This window comes from Lethenteron reissneri, chromosome 45 (genome assembly GCF_015708825.2).
Source record: "Lethenteron reissneri isolate LAM-NWPU_2019-01 chromosome 45, ASM1570882v1, whole genome shotgun sequence".
Lineage (NCBI taxonomy): Eukaryota > Metazoa > Chordata > Hyperoartia > Petromyzontiformes > Petromyzontidae > Lethenteron > Lethenteron reissneri.
In genome coordinates, this window is record NC_083823.1 from 1235579 (window position 1) to 1254215 (window position 18637).

Here is an 18637-nt window from a genome sequence, read left to right on the forward strand (position 1 = left end):
TGATTGCAGCACTTGGAAGCGCTGCTGAAGCAGGTGCACGAGATTGTGGAGAAGCACGTGGAGGCCGACGTGCTGGAGACGTGCAGCAAGACCTTCCAGGCGCTCTGCAGCGAGGAGTTCGCCATCCACAACCGCGTGGACATCGCCCTCTCGCAGCTCATTGACCAGCAGGTGGACAAGTTCAACCACCTCGTGGACGACATCGTGCAGGAGGTGGGTCCATTTTAAACGAGCGATGGGATACCTTGTAGTTGCGGAGCGTTTACTTGGCCTCTTAGCCAACCCTGAAATGTTTATTATTAACAAATAAATAAAACACGTTTTTCTGATTGTGGCACCCACCCATTCTGTACGCTGTATGACCAAAATCACTCTGAAAGCATCTGATCTGGGTCAGATCTTGGTAGCAAATTAGTATTGAGCCTGGATAGTGCTTTGTCGGGAGACCACCAAGCACAAATCACTACTGAAGGCTGTAGGACTATGTGGCACAGGGCAGTGCAGAAAAAATTAACCCGTAAAAACAAAGTTTTTCACTATAAATCCTTTATATGCGTGGCATCGGGGCGGCTAGAGTCCTCTCGTCCTCTGGCTTGAGATGGCTGCCACCTATGGGTCAGATGATTGTCTGGCAGCATTAAACAATTGGTAATTAAATATTTATTTATTTTCCCCTAAACTGTAAAATTTTGGAAATTTTTTTCACAAATGCATTGTCATGCACAACGAGTCTGTGTGCAAAATGTCAGCTCGATTGGATCACGGGAAGTGGGTTAAAAAACGACCGAAAGATTTGCACGGTCCTAAGCAAGCAAGCGAACTTAATATAAAGGATTTAAAAAGACTGTCGTACTGTACCTCTATGCTATTTACCTTCAACCTGCACTGACCAGGGTGGGAAAGTATGGACAATAAGCTCCTGTGACCCACACGGCATGGGGAAGCCTTCTTCCAGCAGCGGATCCACAGTGGGTCTGTACTTACATTCTCCACAGGGTGAAGAACCGGACGATGAAGAGATCTACAGCATCCAGGCGACACTGAAGAGAATAACAGCCTTTCACAAGTGGGTCGTTGCAGACGCGCGATGCTTAAACTGCATGACACTTTGGCTCAACATCCTGATACCAAAGAGTTCTAATCAGCAGCCAGAATGCAGATGGAGTCTAAGCACTCATTAAAGCGGAACCAATCGAACTTGTCGGTTGCTGATGCTGGTGCTGGCGAGCTGTCGTAATAATAGTATTCATAGCATATCCTGCCAGGTTTTTGTCAGCTCCCAATCCGATAATTGCGTGTTAAATTGTTGGATGGGGAGGGAGTTTACTCAGCCCTTCATTTGTTTGTGGTTAATAAAATGAATACTGCTTTGTAGGAAGTTGGGGAAGCTTTCCTGTTGAGTGCGCTGGCCCTGCCCTAAGAATGTGGGAACATCCACGAATGTTGCAGGGCTCTAAATGATGTTGCCGTACTCGCATTTTAGCAGGAAACTATTTGATTTTTTAAAATTAATCGTGGTTCTAATCCACTACTGCCTCGGCTGTCTCACACTTAATTAAACATTTCTGGAAAATGTTCTTCAAGCAGCAGTTTTCTTTTTAAAAGAGTCTACTTTTGGTTAAATGTATTCAATAGTAGTATTTTCTCATTTCAGCCTGGCAACCGTGTGACGGCTCAGCTTCTTAGTCTGTCAAAGGAAAAAAATAATGGAAATGCAGACTCTCTTTTCCTGCGTTATTAACATATTAAACAAAATGGGTTCAATGCTCTATTTAAATTGCCATTTGTTGGTCTTTATGCAAGTTGCATGAATTTATTCTGACTCCTTTTGCACTTGGTAGCGCGCACGACCTGACTCGCTGGGACCTCTTTGGGAGCTGCTATAAGCTCCTGAGGACAGGAATTGAGAGTGGAGATATTCCTGAACAGGTATGTATGCGTCTGTGACACAGTCCAGCCAATTACTCATCACAACGCAATGATAATGTCGCTTAAAATGATGTGCAACCAATGAAAACAAAGGCTGTTCCCGGGTTGTCTGATGAGTTTAAAGCTCCGTTTATGAGAAATAGTCTCCAAAGTTAGGGTTGGATCCTCCCATCGTAGTGTTCCATGTTATTGATGTTTTAAAACTTGTGATATGGCCTCACAGTGACATCGCAAGAGTGCCGTGATCACACTCATCGTCTTTACTTTTAACACTTTCTCAATACAAAAGTTTCAAACTCATGTTGGATAGTCTGGGACATGTACCTTTAAGTGTGTATTTACAAGATGAGAGCTGTGGCTTCTGTCGTCGATTTAAACACGTATTGATTGCGTAGGCAGTGGTGTACAAATGCGTTTAACACAATCCTCACCACCTTCACGAACACTGCCTTAAAATAATTGAACATGTGCCATTGCCCTCTATCTTTGTAATAAAACAATGTTAGTGACGACAAGTTTCATTTTTCATCTTCCTTCACAGCACCAACTCGCCTCGCTTCGTTAGAGTCCGGTGATTGGCCTCTAGCACACTTAACCTTATTAACACATGTGGAATTGGCTATGACATTAATTGCAAATGTTATTGAAGACGTGTATTTTCAGTATCGACTCTTGTTCAATCTTAGACCACCTGCTTTTGATCGACCCGCGATCTCCGTCCGTCTCCAGACTGTCGTGTTTCTCGTTGACACGGCACTGGTGCGTGCTTTGTTGTTTCCTGCTGCAGGTGGTCGTACAAGCACTTCAGTGCCCGCACTATATCATCCTGTGGCAGCTGGCCAAGCTCTCGGAAGGCACGCCTACAAAGGTTAGTTTGTCGAGTTAAGATTGAGCACAATACGTGTCTCTAGTTGCTCCCTTGATGCCAACAACACTTCCGGATATTGACTTTCTCCTGTGTGTTATGAAGCTTTAAATGAAAAGGAAATACTGTCGATATAATCTTGAAGAGGAGGTTTGTGATGAGTAAAGCACATGCGCAGGATGGAGTTGGAAAGTTTCCGAGAGAGGCTTTGGATTAGGTACGCAATGGTCGATGACCAAATTGAAGACCTAAATCCAGATGGTGGAATAGTCGACCTTAGGGGTTGGGTGTTGATTTTGCAGCAGCTGTGGGATTTAGTAGAAGAAGAAAGCCATGGTTAAGTATGGTGGAATCCGTGGTATTCACTTTGATAACCTTTTTATCCTCGACTATTACGGTGTAAAACCTTTCCACTGTGAAAGATTATGCATTTAATTTTGTTCATTCATCTGTTCATTCAACTCATTTTCAATCTACAGTATTGCTACTTCTCAAAATAATGTTAAGTCCGTGTTTGCTGAGCCACTGACTCATTGGAAAGGCCATTAATTTTAAAACACCTGTCCTGAAGTTTTGTGTAATGATTTTTGTAACCATAATTTATCAACGCAGATAGCATCCTTGTTATTAATGTTTTATTTGTATTGTATCATTGTTATTGCAAACTGAAGTTGTACTCTTAAATATTAGTTTAAACCCTTCATATCTGGCTTGTTCTCTGGGCTGTCCAGTAAAACCTGGATTTTTCTTTTGCGAAATTCGATTCTTTGCAGTTTTATATTTGTATACCAGTTTAACTTTTGCGCCTTTTCTCTTCGATGTATTATTTGGCAACGTCATGTCATGGGGGAGAGGGGTACTACTTTTGCAGCGCATGAGTGGATTTTGGTCCCCGTGTACGCACCCAAGCCATTGTATCAGTTGTGCCACCATCCGCATGCTGAAGCCTTATTTGTGGTGTGTTTATTTCGATCGTGGGGTCTAAGCGTCAGGTGAGGGGAGGAAGTGAGAGACAGGGGAAAAGGCAGAAAAAAGTGATGAGTTTAGCTCAAAAAGTAGTCCTCATTCTGACTTTCTCTCCAATAACATCACCATCATTATCACAACCCCATCATCATCTAAGGCAAATAAAACTTCCAAATTTACAGTAATTTAGTGATGTTTTTTAATTCTATCTTGTATTATTTGTGTTTATCCATTTGTATTATACATTTAATTTTAGTATGTGGATGTTATATATGTGTAATATACCGGATTAATGTTATGAAACATTTTAATTTCTCCCATATGATCAGTCTTACATGGGAACCCTTTTCCCGTATAAACATTGTATCTACATTTGCAAATTCTATTTTCGCGCACATTTTTAAAAACTGAACCCTCCCGAATGTGTCAAAGCCTTGCCGTATTGACAAGTGCGTTTCTGCGTATTGTTTTCCAGGATGAGTTTGTGACTCTGAAAAAGCAAGTGAAGGTTTTCTGCCAGCTTTGTCAGCACTACCTCACCAGCGTCAACATGGCAGTCAAGGAGCAGGTAGGGGGGATCAACCAGAAACTATGGGGAAAGTGGCTTATCTGCATTTTCCATACAAGCCATTAGTTTAATGTATTATCTAAGTAAAAAATTTAAACGTGCAAAAGTGATTCTAAAAAAAAAACCTTACAAATTATATTGCACAGAATTTTATTTGGAAACAATCAGTTCCAATCAACCTACCCACTTGGTATATTTTCATTTCCAATAGTTTGAACACTAACTTTTGCATGCTTGTTGAAAAATATACCGGCTGTCCAGAAATAGAGGGATCGCACAGAAACCTTTCGAGATATTGTGTTCCAATTACATACGTCCTCATCTGTTTGATATCATAATATGCGAATTATATTTTTACTTAGTTTCAGCCTGCACATACATTCATTTGATGGGTTTTTTTCACCACGATCAGCTATTGTGGCCATTAATAGTGAAATGGCACGGGACTCTTCTGGATGTTATAACGATTGTTACCGTGTCTGCGCCCCCTCCTTCCCTGCTTTACAACCTCCCCACGGTCGCCACACCTTCTCCCCTCGACCCCCCACTTCTTGCACGGCAGGCGTTCACGCTTCTGTGCGACATGCTGATGATCTTCAGCCATCAGATGGTGTCCGGCGGGCAGGAGGCACTGCAGCCGCTCGTCTACAACCCCGACGCGTCGTTGCAGGCCGAGCTGCTCAGCTTTGTCATGGACCACGTCTTCATCGAGCAGGACGACGAGAGCATGGGTACATGCCAGCGGAGAAAGGAACATTCGGCTACCCCTGGCGGCAGCGTTGTGGGACATGTGCCCCCAGCCCTTTACGTGTTTGATAAGTTTGTGCCAGCTTACTCGCTGGCTACTTGCAGCGTCGAGAGCTGACGGCTGTATGCAGGCTGTGTCTCATATCTGTTCCTTGCCTTGTGATGCACCGTCTGCTGCTATATACGCGAGGCTCGTGATAGAACCTGTGGTGACATTTGCTGTGAGCGCAGACTCCTGGTTTGACATCACAATATGGCAAGGGTCTGTTTGTCAGTGTTAATAAAATAAAATAACATTCTGATCCTTCAGCCTATGGTCTTTCTCGACCAATGTTTTCGAGCAGCATTTAACCTCTTTAGTCTTGTAAGAAGACAAAAGTGTGCACATGCCACGATAAAGCTTAAACATTAATCGGATAACATGCTATACTTCTTGACACGACCTGTAGCTCAAGGCCTCAGTACAAAGTTGGGAGATGTTTGATTTTATAGGCCAAAACTTAACACAGGGAGACACTTGGCACAATCATTACTTTTTTTGTGTTTAGTTTGTTGTCCTTCCCCGCACCTCCGATTAGCACGGTTGGCTACGTACTGGTGCGAAAGAAGTTCAACGTATATACATTGCGATGATGTTGCCAATGATGATACCGGTGGATTGACAGCAGGTTGTGTTTTAAAACCACCTAGATGGCGATGAAGAGGATGAGGCAAACAAAATCGAGGCACTGCACAAGCGGAGGAACTTGCTGGCTGGCTTCTGCAAGCTTATCGTATACAACGTGGTGGACATGACTGCAGGCGCGGACATCTTCAAGCACTACATGAAGGTGAATGCATGTCCCACTGCCTTTCTCATCTCGTTTCAATACCTGCAAGAGTGTAGTGCCTAGTAGCTGCAGAGTTATTTTGTTACTTATCAAGAAATTTCGATTTACCTTCATATACAGAGGCATTGGAAGCAGAATATTTGAAAGTTTTTTTTTTACTATACTCGAGCAAGCATTGGGTGGTCCTGAGTACTATTTATTCCACATTCCAACTGCAGGACCAGTCTCTGCGTAGGATGATCACTGTTGACTTTCCAACAAATTTGGATTAATTTATTCGACTGAAACGATGATGCACTGAGTCAACACCCGGCCTGAGATATGAACTTGTAATCTTCACACTGTGACTTCAACTGCTGTAACCACTGTAACAACCTGGCAAGCATAATTCTAGTTGTCAAAAATGTTAATCCTGTTACATATATCTTGTTTTTAAGGTAAAAAAAAAACTGCAAATGACACTCAATTTATGTGCTCTGTTAATGCCGTCCTGTGCAGTATTACAATGACTACGGAGATATCATCAAGGAAACTCTGAGCAAGACGAGACAAAATGACAAAATCCAGTGTGCCAAAACGCTCATCCTCAGCCTACAACAGGTAAGAATTTCATGTTGAATCAACATTACAGTGTTCCCTCCTTCTTAGTCAATTCCTATTCGTCGTGGGCCATTAGCACCCTCTTCTATTCACGCTAGGAAAATCGATTGGAATATAAATACGTTTTACCTTATCCAGCTTTAGATTTTTTTTCAGGATGCGTGTATCTCCTGCTCGGTTGACAGGCGCAGTGGTTCCATTTACCGCCTTAGCGCAATCTGATGTAGCCTGAAGGCGATAAACGACTCGATTGAATAAAACCACAACCATCGGTTCAGTAATCCTATTACAGAAACATGTTAAGTCTACCTGCTGGCCATTGATTCTCTGCTACCCTCTTACGCCACCCCGTACCCATCGCCCTACTCTGTGAACAGCTCTTTCACGAGCTGCTCCAAGAGATGGGCCACAACCTGGACCGGTCATCGGCAGCTTTCAACGGTGTCAAGGAGCTGGCACGGCGCTTCTCGCTCACCTTCGGTCTCGATCAGCAGAAGACGCGCGAGGCTGTGGCGGCATTGCACAAGTATGCACACATACACGGAGACGTATCTCCCGTGCGGCCTTTTCTTCTACCCCCTTAACCACTGGCATATCGTAGCCGAGTCAGCGGAGAGCTCTCACGGTATATGGGTGGTTTTCACTGGCAATTTGGTGTGTCGAGCTGTGACCAAACTGCTACGCTGGCCTCACGAGACACATGAATCTATCTCGGCGCAAAGAAGGGCCCGGAGCAGATTCAATGCCAAATTCATTGTGTGGCATCCGTCGGTACACTATGGGAACACAGCATTACGATTAGGGTTCAACTGATCCTATAATCCACACAAATGCGGCAATTAACACTTGAACTCGATACTGTTAACTTGTTAGAAATGTGCTTTGCTCTACTGCTTACTGAGGCACGTCGCCCACCTCTCCAGGTGGATGCGTTCCTTCTTAAAAATGATTTCTTCCCCAATCTTCCCCCGCTATCGTAGTTGTCTCCAGGTGTTGAATTGTTGAATCACTGCCGACTCTCTCGGTTTGCCATGTTGATTGCAGGGACGGCATAGACTACGCGTTCAAGGACCTAAACCCAAACGGACCAGCCTACCCGCCGCTCAACCTCCCCTTCCTCGATGTGCTCAGCGAGTTCTCGTCCAAGCTGCTGCGGCAGGACAAGCGCACCCTGTAAGTGACCCACCCACGTCTCCTCCTCGCCATCGTCATCGCCACTGCCACCGTCATTGGCTGCTGTGCATATTCTGTGTGGTTATTGCTTTGTTTCCATCCTGCCTTGTTCAAGGTCCTGCCAAAAATTAATAAAAGCAGGACTCTTCTGAAAAGAGCCTTGATATAAACTGATGAGTTCAATATCATTGACAGAAACACATTATTTTGTAACGTTGATTTAATCTTCTGAAATATATTACCTGATGATGATTGCTTGTGTTGCAATCGAAACGTCGTATGCTATTATTTAATTTATTATTTTATTTTTATACGTGACTTTACCGAAAAAACCAAAGAATAATTCCTGCAGTCACGAAAGCTCCAAAATTAAGAATATATTGCCAGTTTGTCACAATCAATTTGGCTACATGGCATGGATTACTCATAAATGTGAAACTGATATTTGGCAAATAAAAGATCAACAGCCGTTCACAATAATATTTACCAGGAAAGCCTCGCTGAATTTGAAGATTTTGAAGCAGACAGGTTCTGCCTATGATTTTCTAAACTTAAGTATTCTATTTTGATTTAAGTATTCTATCATGTGGGGCGAAATAGGAGTGACCCAAGAAAACCCTCACATTTGACAATAACTAAATATCCACTTCGCAGATAACATTCACCAACCCATGTGTCTTGTGGCTGCACGATTGTTTTGCCTCATGGTTAAGTATAGAATCCAGCCCAATAGCTGCCATCTGTCTTTGTGTGCATGTGCATACTGGGTTTGTAGCGGCACCGCGCGACAAAACATCACCACTGGGGAGACGGGCAGCCAGGCGTAGTGCTGGCCACAACACACACTCTTGTGCCCTGACGACATTCATAGATATTCACCAACGCCACCTGCCCCGACAGCCTGGCGAGGTTATACAGGGGGAATAATTACATTTGTGCATCCGTGCGACAGCTACGCGTACCTGGAGAAGTTCATGACGGACCAGATGGTGGAGCGGCGCGAGGACGTGTGGCTGCCGCTCATTGCGTACCGCAACTCTCTGCTCACGGGTGGCGGCGAGGACGACCGCATGTCCGTGGTGAGCGGCTCCAGCAGCAAGGCGTCGTCGGCGCGCGGAAAGCGTGACAAGGCCGGGCCGGCGAGACGGCGGCACACGGACGGTGAGAGCTGAACGCACGTACACGCGCAAGACAGTCGATATTCACCGCTGGGTGTTGGTGACATCACCACAGTGCTTGTGCTCCGTGAAAATTTGAGTGACACCTAAAATGCTGGTGAAGGTGACGGGACAGACCCGGCTGTTGTGGATAAACCGACTGGCAGATGTACCTATGTATGTTGAACTCCTTTCGCACTGTACGTAGCCAACCGTGCTTATCGGAGTTGCGGTGAAAAGACAATAAAAATGTGTATGCACGGATGCAGATGGTTTTGAAATGTTGATATGAGTTATATTGCTGTCCTGAACCATATGCTTTGAGGGGTGCGTGATGTTTGTACAATTATTCGTGTGATATGCATGTCAATGAATGTACAACTTCAATTATAATTCAAGGCAATGGCTGCAGTCGCAGTCGTACAGCCACAGGTAGAAAACACCTTGCCTACTTGGTCATTGTTGGAAGGGCGATATTTATCCTACAGTCATCCCTCATTAAACGGTAACTCAATATACAGAATTTTGCTATGATGTAAGTTATACATTTAGGGAACGCATTTGATATACGTTATGTTAAATTCTCATTTACGGAATTATTAATCTAGAAATTGTTAATATTTTGGGGGGAAAATTGAGTAATGCACGGTCTGTTGTTTGTCCAAGCATGCATCTCATGCTGCTGCAGGTCGTATGCACGTGGCGCTTTTAATAATGTCCCAATTTTCCGCGACTTATTTTGAGTGTTATTAATATTCTCGCGTAGAATTATCCTGTTTTTTTGCCGCGCACGCCCACACAGAGGAGAGCAACGACGGTTCGTGGATGGGCGGGCGCGAGGACACGCTGCGGACACCGGGCACCTTCCAGCCGCCCGCCATGACCTCGACGGCGCTGAGGGGAGAGGTGGGGGGGCCCCCGCCTCGGGGCGGGGAGGAGGGGGGCGGCGCTGGCGTGTACCCCGAGGAGCACGACGGCTCGGAGCACGGCTCCGACATGGACTACATGCAGGGGTGAGTCGCGGGGTGTTCTCTAACGCTTGGCTGTGTTAGAACAGCACGTGGGGCGGGGGGAAGGGGGTGCATGGCTACCTCCTACATCAGTGGGGACTATGCGCATGGGGGGGGGGGCCTGGCTCCCCCGAAGGCATGGCCCATGAAGGAATATGCAACCCGAGGGAACTTTCATCTCACCAGGAATTGGAAAACAAGCGATTAATACAACATGGAACGTGGGCTTGTTTGCGATGGAATCCTCGGTTAAATCATAGTTTGATTTCAAAATCATCGTGGTAAAAAAAGACGTGAGTAACAAATGTGAACAGATACAACTAGAAATGGAGGTGAAATTGCACATGAAGTTCAGAATAAATAATAATTGTTTACTAAACCAATGACTAAGCTCGTTATAAAATACTAGCCTGTAGCCCGGCCTAGGACGGGTGTATTGCAGTAAATCTGAAACTTGCAAGCGAAAAGCAGATGGCGATGTCATATTAATTGCATCCATTAATGTGCAATTTGTAAGGCCGCGGTGACAGACTTATTTAATTTTAAAGTTATAATACCTTGTTCATCACGACGTCCTTTTTACTTTGATGTCTCAACAGCGTGACGGAGACCACGTGACGTGAGGGTTCTGCCTTAGTAGTGAGGGTTGTAAGTTGACTCTGAGGAGGGTGGAGGAAGCGGCCCCCCCACCCACATGTGGAGTGACGTCACCCGCTCATGATTATTAATGAGGGGGGGGGGTCCATTTGTAGGACATCACCTGGTCATGATTATTAATGAGAGGGGCAGTTCGATGTGGAGTGCCATCCCCTACGTATGATTATTAATGAGGGGGGTGGGGGGTGATCCATGAGGAGTGACGTCACCCGCTCATGATTATTAATGTGGGGGGTGCTGCATGTGAATGACGTCACCTGTACATGAATATTAATGACGGGGGGGAAGGGGGGTCCATGTGGAGGACTGGTCGACGTGGAGTGACGTCACGCGCGTTACACACAGACAGACATTCTTGGCTCATTATGAGTAATATAAACAGTACAGTATGTAATGCAGTTACATTTTAATAAATGTAACTGTAATATATTGGTGTTAAAATCGGCTTATGAGGGAATGACTTCAAGGTACAATTGAGAAGCAAAGTTATTCCTTTTCTATCCGGGTAATGCTTTGCTGCGTGCGTACAAGTTTGAAGCTTCAATCGTGAGATAAAAAGACATTAAAATCACGGTCAGAAGCTGTCTCAACATTCAAGTGACAACACTGCATTGTCTTTATTAATGGTCAGAGTGAAATCAATAAGGTTGCCATGGTAATGCATTTGTACATACTTTAAAGACTTTTTGACAGCCCAAGACACACAGCCCATACACGTATCTGTACGATAACAGCTCTTGGTACTTCGGTTTCCATCTTTGAACGCTGACCTTTTGTCAAATGTCCGTGTCGTACATCGTGATTCAACACGAATTAGATTCTCTGCTCAGGAAATGGGGGCTCGGTGTTTCTGGGTCAGGTTTCTCATAATGGATGTAGCTGACATCGTGCGTAAGCCTGGCTGGATGTCTCTTAGGGGGTTCTAAATGGTTGCACCAGAGATGCTCAGCAAGTAGAGCCAAGATTCTTGGTTTGAATATAGGTTTCAGCCACCTGTAGCTAAACCACTTAATTTCGGGTAACATTTCAGCCGAGTAACCAATTCATGCAAATACCAAACCCAGCTCCAAGGACTAAAATGTATAAGCATGGCACATTGTAACTAAGTTAGCTACTCTACTGTGAATGTGATGGCACTGTCGTCATACCATTTCAGCAGCAAATATTCTTGTCCGAGACTACTTTAACATCATGCATATCACTGCAGTAATGCCGACCCAACGCACTCACAATGTTACCTTTGCACGATGCCACGCGCAGCGCGCAGATGTCGTGGATAGACCCGCAGCGGCCAGCTACCGTGGACGACGGAAAACGGCGAGAGCGCTCCGTCATCAGCTACGCCAAGCCCAACGCCCGGCCGCCCGTGTGTGTACCTTCGCCGTCACTCCCAGCACACTGCCCACACTCAAGAGATTTTTTGCGTCCACCGAATTTTGTTTGTGCAACAGCACATCGCAAATGCAAACCCACGCGCGCACGATGGCGTTTTGGTTGCCGCTGCTGTGCTTCTCCGTCCCTTTCTTTCTGGGTGACGTTTTACACGTGGTTTAACCGAATTCCCGCAGTGCACGTGGTCCCAACTTGATGGAGGATGATGAAGAGCCCATCGTGGAGGACGTGATGATGTCATCAGAGAGCCGACTTGAAGACCTCAACGAGAACATGGGCTACTTCGATGACACACTGGATATCGACTTGGTAAACCATAGAACCGTATTAGTGACGACAGCTACCTCAGATGATTGCAGAAAATTACATGTGCTCTTTCCCGAAAGATATTAGCGAATCATAAATGTCAAATTCTACGCTGCCAAATAGTGCCTCCTTGTTGTTGTACACACAGCTCATTGTGTGGTGCTCATCTCTGGCACCTAAGCGATATTCTATATTCCTGTGACGGGGATAAATCTCTATATGTTTATCACCGATATAATGCGGAGGTGGAATATTCCACACGCACTACAATGGAATATAATTCAAATCCCTTTTTTAAAATATCGGCATGAATGTATGTTACGGTAACTTGTAATCTACAGTGGCTCCCTTTTCCAGTCGAAGCCACGTTGCTTTACAAACAAATGTTCAATTCTTACCCACATTACACAGAGAGAAAGCGTACTTCACATGCATAGTGGAGAATAGGTTGCAACGGTTCGTACCGAGTTGGCTCTCGGTATGTATTGACGAGTTTTGCTGCAAGTGCTTCTGCCATGTGCCAGTGTTGACGAACGCGCTGTGTGCGGCATGCAGCCGGCCTCCAAGAACCGGCGGGAGAGGAACGAGCTGAAACCCGACTTCTTTGACCCCGCCTCCGTCATGGAGGATGACAGCGTACGTAGCAAATTCACTTCGCTGGCGCCTCGTTTGTCCCTGCACTGGCCAACAGCGTGCACTCATGAAGTTGTTCGTGAGATCGAAATCCAAAGCAGGGACTTTTTTTGTTGTTGCCAATATAAGCAACATATGACAAAGAATCATTAACCAAAGCCACAGCTGCTTAGACTCTGACAATTAGTTATATTGGTGGATTGCTAAACTTTACACAAGCAGAACTGTTATGCCTCGGTGACTGACTAATGCCCAGTTAAAAATACAGTGTTAATGAATGCACTGTTTCACTCTACTCCTGCACGATATGAACACGATGTACTGCATTTAATGAAAACACTCATTCTGTGTAACCACTGCTGCACATAGGTGCGTTTTATATTTAGAAGATGCTCAGGGCATCAGTGTTGGATGTCCTGCAGGAGTGAGCATTGTGTACCTAATCATCACATATACATATATTTTCTATGTGTCTTGTCGCGCAGGTTTTGGGAGTCTCCATATTCTGAGTGTGGTGCAGTACTTGCTGTCGAAGCAATCCCTCAGCCTCCCTCTCCAGCACCCGCCCACCCAGCCGTCTTGAACCCCACCCTCAGCAGAAGAGAATTTGCAAGTGTTAACGCAAGCAAGTTGGGAGTATTTAAAACATGAAAAGGAGATTAAGAAGAGTTGTGCTTTGGAGAGGTGTATTGCCTCTCTTGCCTTTTTAACCTGTTATTTTATTTTTTTAATAGTTCCGTGTAACACAGTACTTTATCCAGATAAAAGATCCTCAGGTGTACCATAGTCTTAAGGATGCATTATATAGCCAGCACGTGTGTTTAGAAAATGGATCTTTTTTCTTTCGTCATTGCTTATATTTTTTATTTTGTTTCATTATTTTTATTGCAAGTTGGGAGAGGTGTGTTAGAGTAGCTTGCCAAACACTGTGCATCTTTTCTCATTTCCTATCTTGAGGCATAATAATGTAAGACATTTGTAATAAGACTGACCGCTCCACTCAAGCTACACAGGAATCCTGGAATGGATGGATCCACCTGGCTTCTTGGGCAACGCAGAAACCGATGAAGCTTTGCGCATAAAACTATTGTCTGATGCTATATCGATTATAAATCTTTTTATGTACCCTGTACGTCGTAAACGTATATCTAATGTGGCATAAAACAAAAATGACAAAAAAAAGATGTTTAACATGGGAATTTAAGATAAAAGTTTTAAAATGATTTTTGTAACACTTTGGAATGTGTTAGTATGTGTTCCTTGCGTGGAAAATCAGTTGTAAATACCCCGATCTGTGCTGTAGCACACTCCAGTACACGCGCACGCAACAGCATTTAATAAAGTCCCGTTTATAGAGAGTGCAGCTTGTGATGGCTTTGCTTGTGTGTGAAATGCGTAACGCGGCAGTACATTATGAACTCGTTTTCCCGACGTCGGTGGCGTGTAATACCTGAACCATTGCTGGACTGCCCTTCCTTGATCAACCCTGCGCTAGCCAGCGCGTTGAAATATCGTCAAACAAACCCCCCATGACCGACATCGCGTTGGGAGGCATTCATCCAGTCGTGGATTGACAGGGCTGTAAATGATTATGAATCGTAAAAGCGCACCATCTTTTTGTTACATATTCCTGGTATCCTGTATGATGGCCGTCTGTGTATTTGGTAAGGTCCCACTCGGTACAGTTTGTGTTTCCCGAAGTGACCTAGACACACATTATAGCTCGACGAAAGTGGCTTATCATGTGTTTCTAAATGTGGAGGGAAAAACCGGAGGGCCCGGAGAAAAATCCACGCGGCCAGTGAGAGAGAGACATGCAGACTACAAATATACAGGCGTCGGGGTCGAACCCCGTGATCATTTGTGTAGAACCCCGTGACCTCTGACCTCTTGTGTAGAACCCCGTGACCTCTGACCTCTTGTGTAGAACCCTGTGACCTCTTGTGTAGAACCCTGTGACCTCTTGTGTAGAACCCCGTGACCTCTTGTGTAGAACCCCGTGACCTCTTGTGTAGAACCCCATGACCTCTGACCTCTTGTAGAGAACCCCGTGACATCTTGTGTAGAATCCCGTGACCTCTTGTGTAGAATCCCGTGACCTCTTGTGTAGAACCCCGTGACCTCTTGTGTAGAACCCCGTGACCTCTGACCTCTTGTAGAGAACCCCGTGACATCTTGTGTAGAATCCCGTGACCTCTTGTATACCAGGCGAGGTATTTAACGTCTCGTCACCGTGGTGCCAATTGTTTTGAAATTGTATTGAAGCATTTTTTTTTACCATATCTCCAACCAACGCAAACACCAATATCCTCATCTTAAGCACAAATCCGACAACTGTTTGCAAAAGCACCATCTAATTAATACACGTGTATATAAAAATGCAATGTTGTCGACTAACGATGGGAGCGGCGGCCAAGAGAAGAACGCGCTGCCGAGACCCTCGGTCCACTTGTTGGAGCCGCAACAGCTCGTGCGCAGGTGCTCGATTGCTAATTAGGCAGAAGCGTGCGCGATGACATTTGGGAGGCATTTCATCCAGCAGCGGATAGCTCATGGCTGCAGATGACATGGCAGGACCGCGAGAGGTGGCAATGTCCTTGGGGGGGGGGAGGGCTGTTAGCCTGCAGACACATGGTGGCTAGTTAACAATTGACAATGCGTGGGTTTTGATCGCCAGTAATTGGGATGGAGCCACGTTCACAGATTCGTCCTTGTAGCCCCACCCGCTCTGACAGCGTCGTATTAAATGTTAAATACGAACCATCAACTCCAAAATTCCCCTACACCCCTCCTCTATTCAACTCATTGGTTTGATCCACCGAGTATCCCCCCCCCCTCAATAGAAACGTTCATCAGGACGCGTCACAAATAAATAACGACCACGTGACCGTGGGCGAGTTGAAGTGACGTCATGTTCGTGTTGGGGGGGGGGGGGGTTGATCGCAGGACATAGTGCGATGAGATGATGGCGGCATTGCGATGGTGTTTTTCCTGCTTCATGAGCGATGGTTCGGCTCACATCCCCCTCAAGGAGATGCCCGTGGTGCAGCTCGACACGCAGAACATGGGTGAGCGAGCGCGGTTTCCTCAAAAAACCTCTCCTGGGTCGGGAACCCCGACTAGGCCCGAGCTTCATCACGCACCCCCGACGTTTTCCTGAAACCTCTGCCGCGTAAAGAGCGCATCGTCCGGCAGAGGCGCGAGTGCTGCTAACCCCATCCTCCGCACCTTTCCTGGAAAAAGCAAATAACCGCGTGTGGAAGTTGATCGATCGCAGGGTGATTGCTATTAGCAAATGTTTTCCCGGGAGAGGTGGGAGTGTTTGTGTGTTGCGGCGAACGCATATTTAAATAATAGCGAAGTGGACGGGTGGTTGATGGATCCATGTACCGACAACAACAACAACCAGATTTTCGCGATGTTGCCGGGGCAGTGCAGCAAGTGGGTTCCTGTTACAGTGGCCAGGGCCGTCTGTGCAAAGCTGTCTGTTGTTGGGGTGATGTCAGCGACTTGCCTCCCGTTTCCTGCCCCGAAAACCCAAACCCACTACGACAATTGGTCAAACGTGCCTCTTGTGGACACAAACACATCGTTCAGACGCGTTGATACTTTAACGTCGACATTACTATCGTGAATTGATTGTTAATAATGTTAACGTTGCTATTGTTAATGACAATCTTGCATGTTTGTATGTATGTTGGACTTCTTTCGCGGCGTATGCAGCTTAGGCATTTAAATGAATCACGTGGGCGAGGCATCAGCTGTTGCTAATGACTAGTTCTTATAATATCTAAGGAATGCTACTTTTCCCCAGGCACTGCACATGTATAGAATGTGTATCACTGTGTGCTGTACTTTGTTGTTTGTAAAGACTATTGTACCTTTTGTGGGTGTGTATACTGTGCATGTTTTTGTGCATCATCATCATCATTAGCAGCCGCGTTCTCGGTACTCACTGGTGGATGAAGACTTCCCCAAAGCCGTAGCCGCCTCTCAGGGGCTCCCCATGCAACAATCTGTCAGCACCAGCACACGAGCTGATTCCATCACTCCATCTCCACAGCCGACATGCTCGGTGTTCATAGTAAACGGCTCCTTTTGGCGTTAGGAGTCGCGCATGACAGCATGGTGAAGTCACTGCTTCGTGTACAGGGTGTGTTGTGTTATTGCACCCATTAAGCCGGCCAGGTGATGGTTGCACACGCCTGTAAGCCGCTGTGGAGGCAGCGAGGGTCCGTGGATCGCACCAAATGGTGAGAAACTCCCTTCCCTAGGGCGTCGGTGGAAGGGAGTTAACTTCATCCACAGTGTTTTCCCACCCGTGTGATGGGATCGAGTGGTAACCCCTCGCACGCGTGAGTTTTCTCCGGGTGCTCGCTCAGGTTTTTTCCCACATGTGAAGGTTCGTTAATTGGCCGATAAGATCGTAATGCACAGAGGAACGCAGAGCTTGGGCATTCGTTGGCGTGGGCTCAGCGCGTGGCTGACTTCCCGCTTGTCTGGTTCCTGATGCCTCCGAGTTGGCCTCTGCGACAGGGTTGCGATTTCCGCATGGAAAATGCGGAAGGAGGGTTCAAATTTTCCCGCATTTTTGCTAAAGTCAACCGCAAACGGTGGAAAGACTACTCCTATGACCGCGCGCTTTTAACAACACGTTAATGCGTTCTATTGGAAAGGATACATCATGTACATGTGCTCGTAATCACGGCTCCGCATTTGAATAAAGTATGTGGTTCTTGTGCGGAAATGCGGAAATCATATATTCATTCCAATCAGTAACTCAAAGCCCTACGTGATGCTGGGCCTTGCATGTATCCTTTCCAATAGAATGCATTAACGTGTTGTTAAAAGCGCGCGGTCATAGGAGTAGTCTTTCCACCGTTTGCGGTTGACTTTAGCAAAAATGCGGGAAAATTTGAACCCTCCTTCCGCATTTTCCATGCGGAAATCGCAACCCTGCTCTGCGAGAGTGAGCAAATCGTGTGTGGAGGTGCCTTACAGGTTGAGATTATATTAGTACAGTATTAATGTCATTCATGTAATGGGTTTGAATGTTTACCCCTTGAATGCCTCCTTGAATCACAAATTTGTCAGCAGGGTCTTGCCGATTTTACTGGACCAGTTATATTTGGGTATCAAACAAATTACAAGCACAGTAAATATTTAAAGGAATAATACTTTAATTATGATGAACAATATTACACAATTTACTCAGCAAAGCCTCATCGAGGACAAATATTCGTATACTTCAGGGTCCTGCATTGGAATGTTAGAACAAGTACCTTGACCGTTACCGACGGAAACTATAATTTCCATGTAGAAAACCCCTGCTGATGGTAATGCAGTAATCTTGACGGCATTCATCTTGGCAAAGCCATCCTGAGTCTGATTTTTTTTCAGGAGGGATATTTGACGAGTTGTGTTTTTCACGAGCATGTGCGTGATACTTGTAAGTGCCTGGAGACAGTACACACATACGAGTGGATAAAGGTTCGTTCGTGAATCTCGTGGATCGGGGAGTTTCTCAAATCACAATCCAGTAACCACGCCCGACCATGAGAGCAGGCCACTAATTCCTTGCCTCCCATCTTGCCAATAGGCTGTGACGTGGTGGTGGTCAAGAGTGGCCGCAGGATTTGCGGAACCGGAGCATGCCTCGCCAACGCTCCCCTGCACCAGAACAAAAGCTACTTTGAGTTCAAGGTGCAGTCCACAGGTGGGTGCTGCTCAGCACATTCATTTGCATGGCTGTTCGTGTAGGCAAAGCCCATACCTGTCAACACATACCTGTCAACACATACCTG

The 18637-nt window shown here is 45.7% G+C and overlaps 2 protein-coding genes across 2 annotated transcripts in view; both read left to right on the forward strand.

The window, feature by feature from the left end:
• The window catches only part of LOC133353997 (cohesin subunit SA-2-like), a 46935-nt gene extending 32744 nt beyond the window's left edge, over nt 1-14191 (forward strand). Inside the window, exons 19-34 of the mRNA XM_061570559.1 lie at nt 10-213; nt 996-1066; nt 1842-1929; nt 2717-2797; nt 4236-4328; nt 4891-5059; nt 5766-5905; nt 6404-6505; nt 6883-7031; nt 7550-7678; nt 8631-8839; nt 9638-9848; nt 11763-11870; nt 12071-12203; nt 12756-12836; nt 13319-14191. Coding sequence (XP_061426543.1) covers nt 10-213; nt 996-1066; nt 1842-1929; nt 2717-2797; nt 4236-4328; nt 4891-5059; nt 5766-5905; nt 6404-6505; nt 6883-7031; nt 7550-7678; nt 8631-8839; nt 9638-9848; nt 11763-11870; nt 12071-12203; nt 12756-12836; nt 13319-13342 — 1992 coding nt within the window. The 3' untranslated portion in view covers nt 13343-14191. The remainder of the gene's footprint in view (nt 1-9; nt 214-995; nt 1067-1841; nt 1930-2716; nt 2798-4235; nt 4329-4890; nt 5060-5765; nt 5906-6403; nt 6506-6882; nt 7032-7549; nt 7679-8630; nt 8840-9637; nt 9849-11762; nt 11871-12070; nt 12204-12755; nt 12837-13318) is intronic.
• Nucleotides 14192-15740: 1549 nt separating this feature from the next.
• SPRYD7 (SPRY domain containing 7) overlaps nt 15741-18637 on the forward strand; it is a 21647-nt gene continuing 18750 nt past the window's right edge. Inside the window, exons 1-2 of the mRNA XM_061570495.1 lie at nt 15741-15901; nt 18433-18549. Of these exons, the coding sequence (XP_061426479.1) occupies nt 15796-15901; nt 18433-18549 (223 nt within the window). The 5' untranslated portion in view covers nt 15741-15795. The remainder of the gene's footprint in view (nt 15902-18432; nt 18550-18637) is intronic.